Consider the following 17,843-nt stretch of genomic DNA (forward strand, 5'->3'; position numbering starts at 1 on the left):
GTGACGGGGTGGGCGTGGTCAATTTAGCAGTCCAAACAATACATATATATTTAACTTTAATTTGTTATGTTCCTTGGGGTGGAAAGCAGGTTAGTGAAGGAATGTGGCAGCCTTGGTGTGCATGTGAGGAACCTCTGTTTGTGTGTGTGTGTGTGTGTCTGTCTGTCTCTGTCTCTCCCTCTCTATCTCTCTTTCCCATAAATTGTAGTCACATTGACCTTAGAACTGTGCAACTGGCAGTAAAGGTGAGTTGGTTATCAAACATCTGGAATGTGGTCATGTGATCGTAAGATATGTATATGTGTGCAGCTGTTCAAATTCCAGAAGCGAGTCATAAGTTGCTTTTGGGGAATCCATCATAATTCTAAATGGTCACTAAGTGACCAGTCATTAAGCAAGGACTATCTATAATGTTCTGCTAATGTTCTCACCCCGATGGCAAAGCGGATAATGTTAGCCCTTTGTGCTTCTGGAATCACATCACTATATTCTAGACGATCTCCTGATTTTTCTCCATCAGTTATCACAATGAGAACTTTAGATGCATCACTGCGGGCTCCTTTTTCGGGGAGAAACATTTCACGCCTAGAGAAAAATAAGAAAAATGAGAATAATAGTAACATGTTAAACCTCTACCTTCCTTCTTTCCCGACCAGTTTCTGAAAAACATGGTCTACAACTCAAGTTGCTAAATGTCTATGGAGATTCTCAATCACCCAGGTCACGGTTGTCCCAAAGGTGCTTTTTCAAGAGGCAACTGGACCTTTGAAGCTGTGTCGCTTCAGCTCGGAAGAAGCTTCTTGGATGAGAAGCGAAACATCTTCAAAGGATAACAAGGAATTCCAGTTGCCCCTTGAAAAAGCATCTTCAGGATGATCTACAGACGAATGCCCTGTAAAGATTAGATTAGATTAGATTAGATTAGAAGTTTATTTATATGCCGCCCTTTTCCCTGGGGGGACTCAGGGCGGCTCACAATCCAAAAGGAAAGGGGGGAAAACAGACTTTTTACATATAAGACAATACATAATTAAAACACAACATTCATACCATTCGGGCGGGTTACAATCTTAGCCCCAGGCCTGATGGGATAGCCAGATTCTGAGGGCGGTGCGGAAGGTCTGGAGGGTGGTGAGGGTATGAATCTCCACGGGGAGATCGTTCCATAGGGTCGGAGCTACCACCGAGAAGGCTCTCCTCCGCGTGGTTGCCAGTCAGCATTGACCAGCGGATGGAACTCGGAGGAGGCCTAATCGATGAGATCTAATAGGTCGTGTGGAGGTAATTGGCAGTAGGCGGTCTCTCAAGTACCCAGATCCACTACCATGGAGGGCTTTATGGGTGACAAGTAACAACTTGAAGCATATCCAGAGATCGACAGGTAGCCAGTGCAGCTCGCGGAGGATAGGTGTTATGTGGGTGAAGTGAGGTGCACCCACAATCGCTCGCGCGGCTGCATTCTGGACTAGCTGAAGTCGCCGAATACTCCTCAAGGGCAGCCCCATGTAGAGCACATTGCAGTACTCCAGCCTAGAGGTCACAAGGGCACAAATGACTGTTGTGAGAGCCTCCCGGTTCAGGTAGGGGCGCAACTGGTGCACCAGGCGAACCTGGGCAAATGCCCCCCTGGTCACAGCTGACAAATGGTGTTCAAAAGTCAGCTGTGGGTCCAGGAGGACTCCCAAGTTGCGGACCCTGTCTGAGGGGTGTAATGTTTGACCCCCTCAGCCTGAGAGATGGAATACTTGCCAAATTGGTGGGAGGGAAACACAACAGCCACTCGGTCTTATCTGGGTTGAGCACGAGTTTGTTAGCCCTCATCCAGTCCCTAACAGCTTCAAGTCCCTGGTTCATCACGTCCACCGCTTCATTGAGTTGGCACGGGGCGGACAGATACAACTGAGTATCGTCCGCATACTGGTGGTATTTTATCCCGTGCCGCCGAATGATCTCGCCCAGCGGTTTCATGTAGATGTTGAAAAGTAGGGGGGACAAGACCGAACCCTGCAGCACCCCATATGTTAGGGGCCTAGGGGTCGATCTCTGCCCTCCAACTAACACCGACTGCGACCTGTCCGAGAGGTAAGAGGAGAACCACTGCAAAACAGTGCCTCCCACCCCCACCTCTCGCAGTCGTCGCAGAAGGATACCATGGTCGATGGTATCGAAAGCCGCTGAGAGGTCAAGGAGAACCAGGATGGAGGCATAGCCTCCATCCCTGGGTCTCCAGAGGTCATCGGTCAATGCAACCAAAGCGGTTTCTGTGCTGTAGCCAGGCCTGAAGCCGGACTGGAATGGGTCAAGATAGCTAGCTTCCTCCAAGGCCCGCTGGAGCTGAAAGGCCACCACCTTCTCAACAACCTTCCCCACAAAGGGGAGGTTGGAGACTGGACGGTAATTGTTAAGAACGGCTGGATCCAAATATGGTTTCTTCAGGAGGGGTCTCACAACCGCCGCTTTAAGTGCGGGGGGAAAGACCCCCTCCCGAAGGGAGGCGGTAACAACCGCCTGGATCCAGTCCCGTGTCACCTCCTTGCTGTTAGCAACCAGCCAGGAGGGGCACGGGTCCAGTACACATGTGGAGGCACTCACAGCTCTCATGGCCTTGTCCACGTCCCCAGGGGCAACATCCTGAAACTCAACCCAGCGATGGTCTACCAGATTATCCCCTTGTGCCTCGGCTGGATCTGCAGAATCGGAGTCCAACTCCGACCGAAACCGAGCGACTTTGTCCGCTAGAAACTGGACGTAATCCTCAGCCCTACCCTGCAGGGGATCCCCCGTATCCCTCCTATTTAGGAGGGAACGGGTTATCCTAAACAGGGCGGCTGGGCACGACTCAGCGGAGGCGATCAAGGTGGCAATATAAGTTCTTTTTGCCGTCCTAATTGCCCTGATGTAGTCCTTGATGCACGATGTTAGAAGTGCTCGGCTCGATTCGGATTTGTTGGATCTCCACAAGTGCTCTAGGCGTCTCTTCCGGCGCTTCCTCTCCCGGAGTTCCTCGGTGAACCAAGGGGGCCTCCTGGATCCACAGCCTCGGAGCGGCCGTAGTGGCGCAATCCGGTCAAGGGACTCCGTCGCTGCCAAGTTCCAGACAGCAACCAGAGTCTCCACCGGACTGTGGGCGAGAGTATCAGGAATAACCCCAAGCTCCGTCTGGAACCTCAAGGGGTCCATAAGTCGCCTGGGGCGGAACCACCTGGTCGGTTCCTCCTCCCTACAGTGGAGGTTTGGCCTCCGAAAGTCAAGCCTCAGTAGGCAAGAAAAAAGAAAGAAAATCTTAGAGAAATTAACAAATATTCAATAGAAGTAATTTAAGAATAAAAATTAGGGATGAGCATAGGTTTGCTCCATTTATCTGTTTAGAGGAACGAAATGGAGGTCTGCCTCCATGGCCCTTATATTAACACTCTAGGAAGTGTTAACTTAACCAGGAAGCGAAAAAGAACTTTCCTTTGCAGATATTGGGGTAGGAGAAGAACAGGCAGAATTGGGAGGTGGACTTAAGCTTGTCATCAACTTAGAATGGTTACATTCACACAAGCATTTCAAGTCCAGCCCCTTTTGAATTCTATTCTTAGCTAGTGCCAATTTAGTGCTGACCATTAGTTGACACAATTGTCTACAGGCTTGAGAATCAATCTTCTGAACTGCAATTTAATATATGATCCTGATCGTGCATTTACATCAGTGGTGGGTTTCAATTTATTTTACTATCAGGTTGCTTGTGTGTGGGCTTGTGCAACGCTGCTGCACATGCGCAGAAGCGTCCGGGCAGGTAGGCAGAACCTCCTGCCACCACCACTACCAGTTCGCCCGATCCAGAGCAAACCAGCAGAAAGCCACCTCTGAGCCAAAGTTGCGCAGTGGTTAGAGTGCAGTACTGCAGCCATTTCAGCTGACTGCTAAGCTGCAGTTTGGTGGTTCAAATCTCACCAGCTCAAGGTTGACTCAGCCTTCCATCCTTCCAAGGTGGGTGAAATGAAGACCCAGACTGTGGGGGCAATATGCTGACTCTGTAAACCGCTTAGAGAGGGCTGAAAGCCCTATGAAGCGGTATATAAGTCTAACTGCTATTGCTATTGCTATTTACATATATTCAGTGTGGTAACCGGGACCAGAGGATCTGGGTGATCGACCCAGATTGGATCCTGCAAAATCAGGATAGCAGATGTGGTGGTGCAATAATTTTTTTTTTTAACCACAATGTGCATCGATCCTCTTTTAAATGCAAGTAAAAATAAGCATTCTGGACTAAGCAGCTGAAGTAAACTGTTAAATTAAGAAGAACCAACCAATGAAAACTTACACCACTCTCTGGATATACGTAGCTGTGTAAGTAGCTCCACGCAGCTGCCGGACTGTTTTAATCAAGTCATCTGGATTTGGGGTAGTTTTGAAAAGGAGAAAGTCAAAATGTTCTTCATACGAACCTGAATACTGGGACAAGCCAAACTAGAGAAAGGGAGAGAGAGAAAGAGAGAATTATCATCCTTTTAAAAACTATTATTTTTATATGATAATTGGTTGCCTACTTTGCTGTAATACCGGGTGTTTAATGACACATTATAAAATCTAGATATCAGGTCCAATTGGTTGGGTAAACAGAGTTGAGGAAGTTAATAAACCGTAGGCCTGTTTCACAGATGAGGAGGAACTATTATTCTTGAAATATATTTGTCAGCATTCAACTAAAGGAAACAATCTATGTGTATGTGTTTTTATGAACATTTTATGTCTTCCTTAACTTCGTTTTGTTCTTTTATTCCCCCCCCTCCTTTTTGGAGTTTGTTATTTTAATTTTGTGAATAAAATTAAAAAAAAACAATATGCTGGGTGGGGGATAGCAGCAAAACCCTGGGCAATATAAAAAAATCTCTAAGAACCGCCAAGGAGAAATATAATCTAATATCCTAGGAACACGTTACAGGATCCAACTAATCTTAGCAGCCGCCGCGTGGGAATACATCCAGATTTTCAAAACCTTTGGGAAAGCTGGCAGGGTGGAGGCCAATCTAATCTCAGGGATTTGGTTGTTCCAAAATGGAGGCACAGCAACGGAAGAGGCTTCAGGATAACATGCTTTAATTGAGAGAACACACAGCATGCTTAGCCTGCTAGCCCTAACGGGACAGTTAGAAGTGATTGAGGAGAGGTAGCAGCGCCCCCTGGTTATGTGAACTTTAGAGGATCGAGGGTCGAAGGGAAGACGCGAGAGCCAGGACTTCCAAAACAAGAACAAGGTTTATTTAAAAGCAGCAGTGACAGCGATTCAAAAGTAACAATTCCGTGCCAAGGTATTTATACTCGGTAGTTTAAACAGGGGAACCAATGGGAGGCCTGGTAGCGTCTAGCAACTGCTGACGCAGTACCCTGGCCAATCAGGTTGGCTCGGCTGGCTAGCAACAGGCTATGCTGCGCCTCAGCCAATCAGGGCGCAGCCTAGACTGTTGCTGGCCTCCCGGTCGTAAGTGGAGGATTTTCTGAATCCTCAACATGAACAAAATTCAGAACCACACATATTTATGACTATACACACCCTGCCATCACTATCCCCACCCCTAGCAGACTAAGCCTTCATTATCTCCAAAGGACCAGGGTCCTTTGAAAGCAGAGGTGGTATCCAGCAGGTTCTGGCCAGTTCTGGAGAACCAGTAGAGGAAATTTTGAGTAGTTCGGAGAACCGATAAATACACCTCTAACTGGCCCCGCCCCTATCTATTCTCTGCGTCACATGCTGGCCACGCCTACTCCCGGTTTAGCAAAGGGGGAAAAAGTTGTGGTATGTCATGTGACAACGTGATGACGTGAGTTCGACATTCATGGTCTATTCATTCATTCATTCATTCAATCAATCAATCAGAGGTGGGTTGCTCCTGGTTTGGCCCGGTTCGGCCGAACCAAAAGAGCACACGCGCATGAGCAAACTAGTAGTAAAACTGGTAGAAACCCAACACTGCTGCAGTTATTAAGTTAGTAATATGGTTGTTAAATTAATCTGGCTCCCCCATTGATTTTGTGTTCAGCAGGTTCTAACAGATTCTGGAGAACCAGTAGCAGAAATTTTGAATAGTTTGGAGAATCGGCAAATACTACCTCTGGCTGGCCCCAGAGTGGTGTGGGAATGGAGATTTTGCAGTATCCTTCCCCCGTCACACCCACCAAACCACACCCACAGAACTGGTAGTAAAGCGATTGAATTTCTCCACTGTTATTTTAGTATAGTAAAAAATTAAATAATGATTATATACTACTGCAGATTTCACCAAGGGACTCAAGGGACTCAACGTGGTGGATCCCGGAGGCCTCCTTGGTTCACCGAGGAGCTCCGGGAGAGGAAACGCCGAAGGAGACGCCTAGAGCACCTGTGGAGGTCCGATAGATCCGAATCGAACCAAGCACTTTTAACAACCTGCACCAAGGAATACATCAGGGCACTTAGGGCAACAAAAAGAGCATACATTGCCTCCTTGGTTGTGTCCGCCGAGTCCCGTCCAGCCGCCCTGTTTAGGATAACCCGTTCCCTCTTAAATAAGAGGGATACGGGGGACCCCTTGCAGGGTAGGGCTGAAGACTATGCCCAGTTCTTGGCGGACAAAGTTGCTCGGTTTCGGTCGGATCTGGGCTCCACCCTTGCAGATCCAGCCGAGGCACGAGTGGACGACTTGGTAGACCAGTGCTGGGTTGAGTTTCAGGACGTTACCCCCGGGGACGTGGACAAGGCCATGAGGGCTGTGAGTGCCTCCACCTGTGTACTGGACCCGTGTCCCTCCTGGCTGGTTGCTAACAGCAGGGAGGTGACACGGAGCTGGATCCAAGCGGTTATTACCGCCTCGCTTCGGGAGGGGCACTTCCCCGCCGCACTTAAAATGGCGGTGGTGAGACCCCTCCTGAAGAAACCATCCCTGGATCCAGCTGTACTTAACAACTATCGTCCAGTCTCCAACCTCCCCTTTATTGGGAAGGTTGTTGAGAAGGTGGTGGCCTACCAGCTTCAGCGGTCCTTGGAGGAAGCCGATTACCTGGACCCCTTCCAGTCCGGCTTCAGACCTGGTTACAGCACAGAAACTGCTTTGGTCGCATTGACCGATGATCTCTGGAGAGCCAGGGATGGAGGTCATCCCTCCATCTTGGTTCTTCTTGACCTCTCAGCGGCTTTCGATACCATCGACCATGGTATCCTTCTGCGACGACTGCGGGAGGTGGGGGTGGGAGGCACTGTTCTGCAGTGGTTCTCCTCCTACCTCTCGGACAGGTCGCAGTCGGTGTTGGTCGGGGGACACAGATCGACCATGAGGCCCCTAACATATGGGGTGCCGCAGGGGTCGGTCCTGTCCCCCGTACTATTTAACATCTACATGAAACCGCTGGGCGAGATCATTCGGAGGCACGGGATAAGATACCATCAATATGCGGACGATACACAGCTGTATCTGTCCGCCCCGTGCCAACTCAATGAAGCGGTGGACGTGATGAACCAGGGTCTTGAGGCCATTAGAGACTGGATGCGGGCTAACAAGCTTGTACTCAACCCAGAAAAGACCGAGTGGCTGTTGTGTTTCCCTCCCAACAATTTGGCAAGTATTCCATCTCTCAGGCTGAGGCGGTCAAACATTACACCCCTCAGACAGGGTCCGCAACTTGGGAGTCCTCCTGGATCCACAGCTGACCTTTGATCACCACCTGTCGGCTGTGACCAGAGGGGCATTTGCCCAGGTTCGCCTGGTGCACCAGTTGCGACCCTACCTGAATCGGGAGGCACTCACAACAGTCACTCGCGCCCTCGTGACCTCTAGGCTGGAATACTGCAACGTGCTCTACATGGGGCTGCCCTTGAAGAGCATCCGGCGACTTCAGCTAGTCCAGAATGCGGCCGCGCGAGTGATTGTGGGTGCACCTCGGTTCACCCACATAACACCTATCCTCCGCGAGCTGCACTGGCTACCTGTTGATCTCCGTGTGCGCTTCAAGGTGCTTCTTACCACCTATAAAGCCCTCCATGGTAGTGGATCTGGGTACTTGGGAGACCGCCCCCTGCCGATTACCTCCTCGAGACCGATTAGATCTCATAGATTAGGCCTCCTCCGAGTGCCATCTGCCAGCCAGTGCCGGCTGGCTACTACGCGGAGGAGAGCCTTTTCAGTGGCAGCTCCGACCCTCTGGAACGAGCTCCCCGTGGGGATCCGTACCCTCACCACCCTTCAGACCTTCTGCGCAGTCCTCAAGAACTGGCTATCCTGCCAGGCCTGGGGGTAGAGATTGATCTGCCCCCACCCGAATGTTGGATGAATGTTGTTTACTTTTTAATTATATGTCATGTTATATGTTATTGTCTGTATCCCCCTCCCTATAAGTTGTTAGCCGCCCTGAGTCCCCTCAGGGAAAAGGGCGGCCTATAAATAAACCTATTCAATTCAATTCAATTCAACATTTTCATCCTGAATATTACCATTTCATTCAACCGCCTCTGACCTCTTAACATTACCTGAGTGTTTGTATTTTGGAAGCGCTTAATGACCTCAGAAATAAAGGTCTTCATTTGTGCGAATTGTCTAGTACTTATGCTCCCTGAACCGTCAATCAGAAAAACGATGTCAGCAGGGCGTCTGGCACATTCTACGGAAGCGAGGTCAATGGATAAGAAAATGGGGGGGGGGGGGAGAATAGCATAAAGTCAAGCAGATGACAAAATAAATAAAATAGCATATATAATAAATAAATTATGCAAAAAATGAATCTGTCTAAACTTAATGCACTTAGTACAGTATGTCTGTGAGATACTGCAAGTTGACTGACATTTAATTATCCCACATTCTTCTCCGAAATGAGCTGATCTTCATCGTTGTGTGTGTAATTCTACAAGGATCTTGCTCAAACTTAATTCAGAATAAGCTGCATTCAGCTCAATGCATCTGGGTCTCCTGGAGAGTTTAGGTAGTCCTTGTCATTATTGTAATTGACCCTGAAATATGAATTTTAGTCATGAGTAGAGTCCTCAAGAGCCATGGTGGCGCAGTGGTTAGAATGCAGTACTGCAGGCTACTTCTGCAGACTGCTGGCTGCAAGCAGATCAGCAGTTTGAGTCTCACTGGCTCAAGGCTGACTCAGTCTTCCCATCCTTCCGAGGTTGGTAAAATGAGGACCCAGATTGTTGGGGCAAGAGGCTCACTCTGTAAACTGCTTAGAGAGAGCTGTAAAAGTACTGCGTAGCAGTATATAAGACTAAGTGCTATTGCTATCACATGACCAGATTGGAAGTTACTTCCAATTTTAATGACAGTTCTTATGCAATTACAATGGTTGTTAAATGAATCCATTTTCCACAATGGGCATTTTTTTTGGTTGGAAACCAGAAATAAATACTAGAAGCCAGGGAAAAAAAGTCACAAATTGTAGTCACACGATTGTGGGACACCATAAATTACTGTAAAGGTGTACCAGTTGCCAAACACCTCAAATGTAACTTGATGTGTCTATGTGACTATTGTAACTTCAAAAACGGGTTATACTTTGCTCTGGAGAGGTCAGTTGTAACTTCAAACAGTTGTTAAGTACCTGGTCGTACGACTATGGAAAAATATGAATGATAAGGTAGGTTTACCTTATCTGACATAATATTTTCACATAGTTGACCTTTTTTCTTTTTCTTGCATCTGGATCTCACCTGGCAGTTTATCAGGAAAGCGCTGGATTTGCCTCAAATTCTGGTCCAAGAGGAAGCAATAACCTTTGAGATATATGTATTCCCCACATGTTTGGTGCACTCTGGGTCCACACACCTGTAGGGGCAAAAAGAACCATTTCCAGTGACCAGGCATAGAAAATCGGGCAAGGTCAAACTCCATTTAAATTATTTAATCTTATTTTAACTTTGAATTTTAATTATTTTACTCCTGGTTGAATTGCCTCCTAACATCAGCCTTCCAATGAAGACCCAGCTTGTTGGGGGCAACATGATGACGCTGTAAACTGCTTAGAGAGGACTGTAAAGCACTGTGAAGTGGTATATAAATCTAATACTTTAGATTTACAAGACAGATGTCAGCTCTCCAAGGTAGAAATCAGAGGCACGCAAACCAATGCTACTCTTATTACAAGGTTATAGTAGCAGAACTTTGCAAGTCTGAATATGCTTCTTCCCTTTATCTTCATCCTTTGTCACTTCCCAAGGATCCAGTGTCCTGCAGTTAGCTTTTCAAGTCCTCCTAATGTGTGCAGTGCTGCCACCTGTTATGCAAAGACCTAGATCATTGCTACCAATGTAATGACAAAGACCTTACCAACACTTGAGAATCATGGGCCGAAACAGATAAACCAAGAGACATGTTGACTGCATCAGCAGGTCCTGAGAAGGCCAAAAAAAATAATAATAATAAAGTAATAAAACATACCCACCAAAGAGCATTCACTAAGAATTTTCATTCTAAATTTTATTTTATTTATTCATTCAGTTTGATGCTGTCCATCTCCAAATGACTTGAAAGGAAGGAAGGAAGGAAGAAAAAAAGAAAGAAAAAGGTGAAAGGAAGGGAGGAAAGAAGGAATGGAGGAAGGAGATTTAGGAGGGAGGGAGGGAGGGAGGAGAATTAGGAGAGAGGGAGGGAAGAAGGAAGGAGAATTAGGAGGGAGAGAGGGAGGGAGGGAGGGAGGAAGGAAGGAGAATTAGGAGGGAGAGAGTGAGCGAGGGAGGGAGGGAGAGAGAAAGGAAGGAAAGACAGAAGGAGAATTAAGGCGGAGGGAGGGAGGGAGGAAAGAAGGCTTGATTTGTCATGCTAATGAAGTACAATAAAATTTACATAGTCTGTCCCTGAATAACTTAAGCACAATAAACTATTCTCTGGAAATTCAATGTACATATAAAATATAACTTTAAAATATGAATTAAAATATTTAGTACTGATGTTCCTCGTGAGGAACATAGGTAATAAATAAGTCAATATTAAATGCCGAGGTTCCTGCCTTAAAAATCAAGGGATTGAAGAGTTCAGTGCTTACTTTGGAGGTCCATCTCCTGGCATCCGCCTGTTTTGCTCGAAGTCCCCTGGCATTTGTACAGATTCCCTGTTTCATTCACTCCTCCCTGTTGAAGTGGAGCACCTACTAACACCCTGTCAATAGGAGGGGAAACGCAGACAAAGTAGAATAGGCAAATCAGAAATCTACCCACAGAAGGGCCCAATCAGGACTCAGCTGTTGAGATTAACCAACCAGGACTCAGCACACATACAAAAAGTAAAATCTCTTAATGTTGGTCAACGCTTGCTTTAGCTCCCACCACTCCAGATAATCCAAGTGGTCAATGGTGGATTTTTTTTCAGTGGGCATGTGGCTCTGAAGAGCTTGCTCAGCCCCGTGATCCAAGGAGACAGAGTCACGAAGACAGTGAGCTGTTCGTGGTTCTAAAACAGTGTTTCCAATTTGGCAATTTGAAGATGGGTGGACTTAAACTCCCATAATTCCTCAGCCAGCATGGCTGGTTGGGGAATTCTGGGAGTTGAAGTCCAGCCATCTTTAAAGGTCTATGGAGATTCTGAGTTGCCCAGGTCATAGTTGTCCCCAAGATGCTTCTTAAAGAGGCAACTGGACTTTTATGGTTTTTCTTTGAAGATGTTTCGCTTCTCATCCAAGAAGCTTCTCCAACATAGGAGAACAAACTCATCAGGACTAGATTCATCAGTCCATCTGCATTTAAAAGATAAAGGGTGCTCATTTGAAGACAGTAAAGTCCACATTTTGGACAGAGGGGACCTCTGGTTTGAAAGAGGGGTCGAAGAGGCCATCTTTGTCAAAATTGAACAGCTCTCTCTCCCCAGAGTGGGAGGGATACCACATCATCTATTTCCAGTCTACATCACAGTCCTTTCAGCAGTTCCAAGAAGGGTCCACACCCATTTGCACTACTCAGCTGACTCTGATGACCACAGGTGGCCTTAACGACTTGCTAAAGGAATTCAAATGACCAGCCCATTCCCGACCATTTAGTCAGAGCTGAAGAAGCTTCTTGAAGGAGAAGGGAAATGTCTTCAAAGAAAAACAAGAAAGTCCAGTTGTCTCTTGAAAAGCCAGCTTTGGGATACCCATATTTAACTTGCCATGGTTGAGAAACATTATCCTAGACAGACTGGGGTCACCTACCCGCCATTTGTGCCACTGCCAAATTGCACCACGCTGTAGCCAAAACTCTTCACCCTTTCCCGGAAGATGACCGGTTGTTCAGTGTCCACACTAAATCCATGACATGGGGTCAGCACTGCGGGTATTAAACAAAATAAAGATTTTCTTTAGCTTTTTTTTTCTACAGCAAGAAGAAAGGCAGAATAAGCTTTAACATTTCTTTGGGCATAGAGTGTGTTTGCAAGGTGGCGCAGTGGTTAAATGCAGCACTGCAGGCTACTGCTAGATCAGCAGGTCAGCGGTTCAAATCTCACCGGCTCAGGGTTGACTCAGCCTTCCATCCTTCCGAGGTGGGTAAAATGAGGACCCAGATTGTTGGGGGCAGTATGCTGACTCTCTGTAAACCGCTTAGAGAGGGCTGAAAGGCCTATAAAGCGGTATATAAGTCTACTGCTATTGCTATTGCTATTGCTATTGCTATTGCTATTGCTATTGCTATTGCTATTGCTATTGCTATTGCTATTGCAATCAGCCATGTTCTGCACTGTTTGTAACAATGAGACTCATTCAGGAATTACGACTTCTGTACCAGTTGTATAAGAGAGCATAAGAAGTCCTTCCTGAGCACCAGCAACAGAAATGGTATTCAGCCAGTTTGGACAGGTTTGGGCAAACTGGTAGCAGAAATTTTAACGTTCACCGAACCAGCAAATACCACCTCTGGGTAGTCCCGCCCCTGCCTGCCTGGTTGCCACTCGCTCCACCCACCCGCTCACCGCTCACTCCGCCCACCCCATCACTCATGGCAAGATGGCCACACCCACTCCATCACATGACCCCACCACCACTAAGCCACGCCCACAAAGCAGGTAGTAAAAAAATTTGAATCCCACCACTGACCAGCATCCAAAAACAGCAGTTTTGTTAGACAATCAGTTGTGCCTATTCCTAACTGACTTCTAAGTTCATTTTGAATCTGCTCGTAAAGTTTTGTCAGGAAAGAAAGAAGAACATCAAGATATCCTCTGAGGGAAAAATTCTATCACTAGACCAAAAACAACAAAAAATGTCTTGATTGTTGTTGGTTTTGTTTTGTGTTTTTGTTTTGGGGTAATTTGAAGAAGTGGGCAGCTGTGCATGCAAGAGGAAAAATCTTTTTCGGGGGTGTTAAAAAAAAGGAAGAAAATGACTTAGTATGTGGCAACATCAACTTTTAAATTCATTTGAACGATGTCATCATTATGACTGTAGAAAAATAGAGCTGTCTTCCTCATTTACAGGGCAGTTTTTTTTAAAAAAAAAATACAAGCTTTAATGTTTTAAATAACATGCCCACCCCTATTTTAGCTAAGAGGGGGAAGTCGCAATATATCATGACAATGTAAGTTTGACACCCCTGTTCTACATCATTTGGAATTGTTCATTATATGATTGGGATAAAAGATCAAAGATGCAAACATACATGGATCAGAAGATGGGAAATGAGTCTGCAATTGGTTTTGCACATCATTTTAAACCAAGTTTTGCTTAAACTCTGTTCATTGACATAACTACAGTTAACAGGTCCACAAGACTATAAGCCATGCAGTGGTGGGAAAGAGATTTTTTTAGAATCTCTTCTGTAGGTGTGGCCTGCTTTGTGGGAGTGGCTTGCCAGCCATGTGACTGGATGGGAGTGGCTTGGTGGTCATGTGACTGGGTGGGCATGGCCAACTTGTAAAATGTGGTGAAACTCACTTAACAACACTCTTGCTTAGCAACCAAAATGTTGGCTCAGAAACTCTGGCATTTGAAGCACACAAGTCTTAAGCTGTCAAGCTACAAGACCCTTGAACCCCTAACCCTTTAGAAAAAAAGCCCAGGGGTGATCAAACTTGACAGCTTTAAGACTTGTGGACTTCAACTCCCAGAATTCCTCCTCCAGTCATGTTGGCTCAGGAACTCTGGAATTGAAGTGTGCAAGTCTTAAAGCTGTCAAGTTATAAGACCCTTGCACCCCTAACCCTTTAGAAAAAAACCTTCCAAGGATGTTCAAACTTGACAACTTTAAGACTTTAAGGTTTAGATAGGACTCTTAGAGACGGGTGGGGTGATTGGTGATCAAGCCAATCGGCGGGGCAAGCGTGATGCAGACGGGCAGGGGGAGGGAGCTGGAACCGGTTCTAAACGGCACAGTAGATTTGTGGAACCTCTTCTATAGAAGAGGTTAGAACTGGCAGGAACCCACCTCTGAAGCCATGGTTTATAAACCATTCACAATGTGAGAACACTACTGTGGATATCTAGTACAAGTCACAGTGATATCACAGGTACCATGATGTCCTTATGCAAATCATGCTAATTATAATTATCATTTAAACATGAGCCAGCAGTGTGGAGCAGCAGCCAAAAACGTTAACCGAATCCTTGGTTGTATAAACAGAGACAAAAGAATCAGAATCAAGTGAAGTATTAGTACCACTTTATAAAACCCTAGTAAGAGCTGAAATACAGCAACCAATTTTCATCACCATACTACGAAAAAAGAGGTTGAGACTATGGGAAAAGTGCAGAGAAGAGCAACTAAGATGATCAAAGGCCTGGAGATTAAGCCACATGAAGAATGGCTGCAGCATTTCAGTTTGGCTAGAAGCCTAAAGAAAAGAAGGACTATGGGGTGACATGATAGCAGTATTCCAGTATTTGAGGGGCAGCCACAAAGAGGAGTGGGGTCAACTTATTTTCCAAAACACCAGAAGGCAAGGCAAGAAACAATGGAGGAAAACTACTCAAGGAGAGAAGCAACGTGAAATTGAGCAGAAACTTCCTAACAGTGAGGACAATAAACCAGCTTTCCTTCAGAGGTTGTGGGTGCTTCTTCATCACTGGAGGTTTTTAAGAAGAGACTGCACAGCCGTTTGTCTGAAATGGTATAGAGCAGTGATGACTAGCCTTTTTCTAAAAGTGTGCCAAAACTAGGCGCACGTGTGCTATTGCGAGCACGTGGCCACCCACCTGCGCATGCGCAAGCAACCCACACCCATCATACATGAGCGGGCAACCTGCAAGGGGAGGATTTTTGCTCTTCCCAAGCTCCGGAGGCTTTCCTGAAGCCTTGGGAGGGTGAAAACGGCCTCCCCCCGCCCTCCAGAAGGCCGAAAATCAGCTGGCACATGCATGCATGCCAGAGCGGAGGGCTGCCGTGCCAGCAAATGTGGCTCCATGTGCCATCTAGGTACGCATGCCATAGGTTCACCATCATGGGTATACTGTCTCCTGCTTGAGCAGGGGGGTGGACTAGATGACCTTGAAGGTCCCTTCTATCCGGTGGTGGGATTCAAAAATTTTTACTATGGTTCTGTAGACGTGGCTTGGTGGGCGTGGCAGGGGAAGGATTCTGCAAAATCCCCATTTCCTCCCAACCAGCTGGGACTCGGGAGGCAGAGAATGGATGGGGGAGGGGCCAGTCAGAGGTGGTCTTTACCGATTCTCCTAACTTCTCAAAATTTCCCGCTATCGGTTCTCCAGAACTGGTCAGAACCTGCTGAGTGCCACCTCTGCTTCTATCTCTATTCTGATTGATCAATCAAAACTACAGTATTTGTAAACTGGGTTCTAATGCTGGGAGGTCTAAAGGACCAAAGAAACTTCTGCATTGATACACAATTGATACCCCTCAGGTTCCCTGTTTGTAACAAACACAAATTACTCTAATAAATAAGTAAATAATAAAAATCCAATGCATATTTTTACGGTGCAATCCAGATAGACCTATCAGTAAATCCCATGGAACTCAGTGGTATTAGCTTTTGCAGAGAAATTTGCTGACTCAGCCTGGGTCTCAATTCTGCACTAAATGCCCATTCTCCTGTACAGGGAATCCCCGACTTACAACCCCAATTGAGAACAGAATTTCCATTGCCAAACAAGGTGGTTGTTAAGTGAGTCACACCTGATTTTAGAAGCTTTTTTTTTTTTTTGGCCACTGCTGTTAAGTGAAGCATTGCAGTTATTAAACTAATTCTGGAGCCATTGAACAAACCCAGCTTTCTCCATTGATTTTGCTAGTCAGCAGCCATCTGGAAAAGTTGCGAACGGTGACCACCTAACCGTAAATACACACTGGTTGCTCACTGTCTGAATTTTGATGACATGACAATTGGGATGTTGCAATGGTCCTAAGGGCAACGACCAATCATGTCACTCTTTTCAGTTTAGGGAAGCCTCTCTCCCCCTCACTCCTGAGAATGAAATATTTTGGGGGATATTAAAAGAGGCAGAATATTATACTTCCCTAATGCAGAAATGGGGAACACATGCTCTTAAAGGCAGAAAGCAGCCCCATGTCTTTCTTAATGTTCCCATTAAGAAAGACTGGGCCAGCCTATTGACAAACAAAAGGCCTTCACCTCTTGCGATGACATTTAAATTTACCTCCTCCTCCACCCAAATTCTAAGAACAGGATGTGACCTTTTAGGACATAATAGGATTAACCCACCACCATTAGAATAGCAAAAGACGCAGAACTCAATAAAGAACTCAATTGCACAACCCCTGGCGGCACTTCAGATGTTGCACAACTTTCCATCTCAGAAACCTACAAAGATCCATCCACTCATTCAATTGGCTGCCCCAGAACCACCTGCTGTTGGTGGTTCCATTCATCATCCTTTCCAGTTGGCTCCATTTTGTTTCCCACGCCTTCCTCCTGGCTTGGAACTGAACCAGATGGATTTTTCTTCCAACACAGTGCGGTTGAATGGTCACTAAATGAATGCTTTAAAGAAAGAAGGTCTACCTGCCTTTTAGGTAGCTTTCCCAACACAACCAAAACATTGTCTCCTGCATCCCCAGGCCTTGTTTTCCATACAGGTAGTCCTCGACTTACAAGAGTTCGCTTAGTAACCATTCAAAGTTACAACAACACCGAAAAAAAGTGACTTATGAATGTTTTTCATAGTTACGACCATCCCAGCAACCCCATGGTCATGTCATCAAAATTCAGACGGTTGGCAACCAGTTCATATTGATGACCTTTGCTGTGTCCCAAGATCATGTGATCCCCTTTCGCGACAAGCAAAGTCGATGGGGGAAGCCAGATTCACTTAACAACTGGCTTACTAACTGATCAACTGCAATGATTCACTTAGCAACTGACGCAAGAAAGGTTTTTCTCCTCTGAGTTCCCTCTAGACTGGCTCGGAATTCCAGTCTTTTCCAAATATTTTGGAAAACTTTAATTTATTCTTCTTGCGAAACGCCCTAAGTCTTCCTGCAACACCATAACGCAAAAGGAGAGGGTTAAAGAGGAAAGGCATACAGAGGAACAAATAACGAAGCAATCTAGTTTGCTCTAGACCAGGAATCTCCCAACATGGCTGGCTGTGGAATTCTGGGAGTTGAAGTCCACCAGTCTTAAAGTTACCAAGTTCAGAGGCCTCCTGGACTAATGGTTAAGGCGTCTGGTTAGAAACCAGGAGATGGTGCGTTCAAGTTCTGCCTTAGCCCTGAAAGCCAGCTTGCTGACTTTGAGCCAGTCACTCCCTCTCATCGCAACCCCACCTCACAGGGGTTGTTGTTGCAGGGAAATTAAGAGAAGGCAGGTGTGTTAGATATATTCAACACCTTGAGCTACCTGGATTTTTAAAAAAATCTAATTAATTAATTAATAAGCAACTGAGCCTAGCAAATGCAAGAGAATAAGAAACACGAACTCCACAATAACTCTGATATATGCATCTATCTA

General features: G+C 46.1%; 1 protein-coding gene across 1 annotated transcript in view; it reads right to left on the reverse strand.

Annotated features, from left to right (window-relative positions):
* Nucleotides 1-12,921, reverse strand: part of LOC106545083 (integrin alpha-X) — a 50,988-nt gene extending 38,067 nt beyond the window's left edge. Inside the window, exons 1-8 of the mRNA XM_087714685.1 lie at nt 12,894-12,921; nt 12,139-12,253; nt 10,999-11,111; nt 10,284-10,348; nt 9,668-9,782; nt 8,489-8,619; nt 4,313-4,458; nt 432-585 (exon numbers count right to left, since the gene is read on the reverse strand). Coding sequence (XP_087570811.1) covers nt 432-585; nt 4,313-4,458; nt 8,489-8,619; nt 9,668-9,782; nt 10,284-10,348; nt 10,999-11,111; nt 12,139-12,253; nt 12,894-12,921 — 867 coding nt within the window. The remainder of the gene's footprint in view (nt 1-431; nt 586-4,312; nt 4,459-8,488; nt 8,620-9,667; nt 9,783-10,283; nt 10,349-10,998; nt 11,112-12,138; nt 12,254-12,893) is intronic.
* Nucleotides 12,922-17,843: the final 4,922 nt, after the last annotated feature.

The sequence above is a fragment of the Thamnophis sirtalis genome, unplaced genomic scaffold, assembly GCF_051295495.1.
Source record: "Thamnophis sirtalis isolate CommonGarterSnake01/CBP01778 unplaced genomic scaffold, rThaSir2_p1.2 scaffold_4, whole genome shotgun sequence".
Lineage (NCBI taxonomy): Eukaryota > Metazoa > Chordata > Lepidosauria > Squamata > Natricidae > Thamnophis > Thamnophis sirtalis.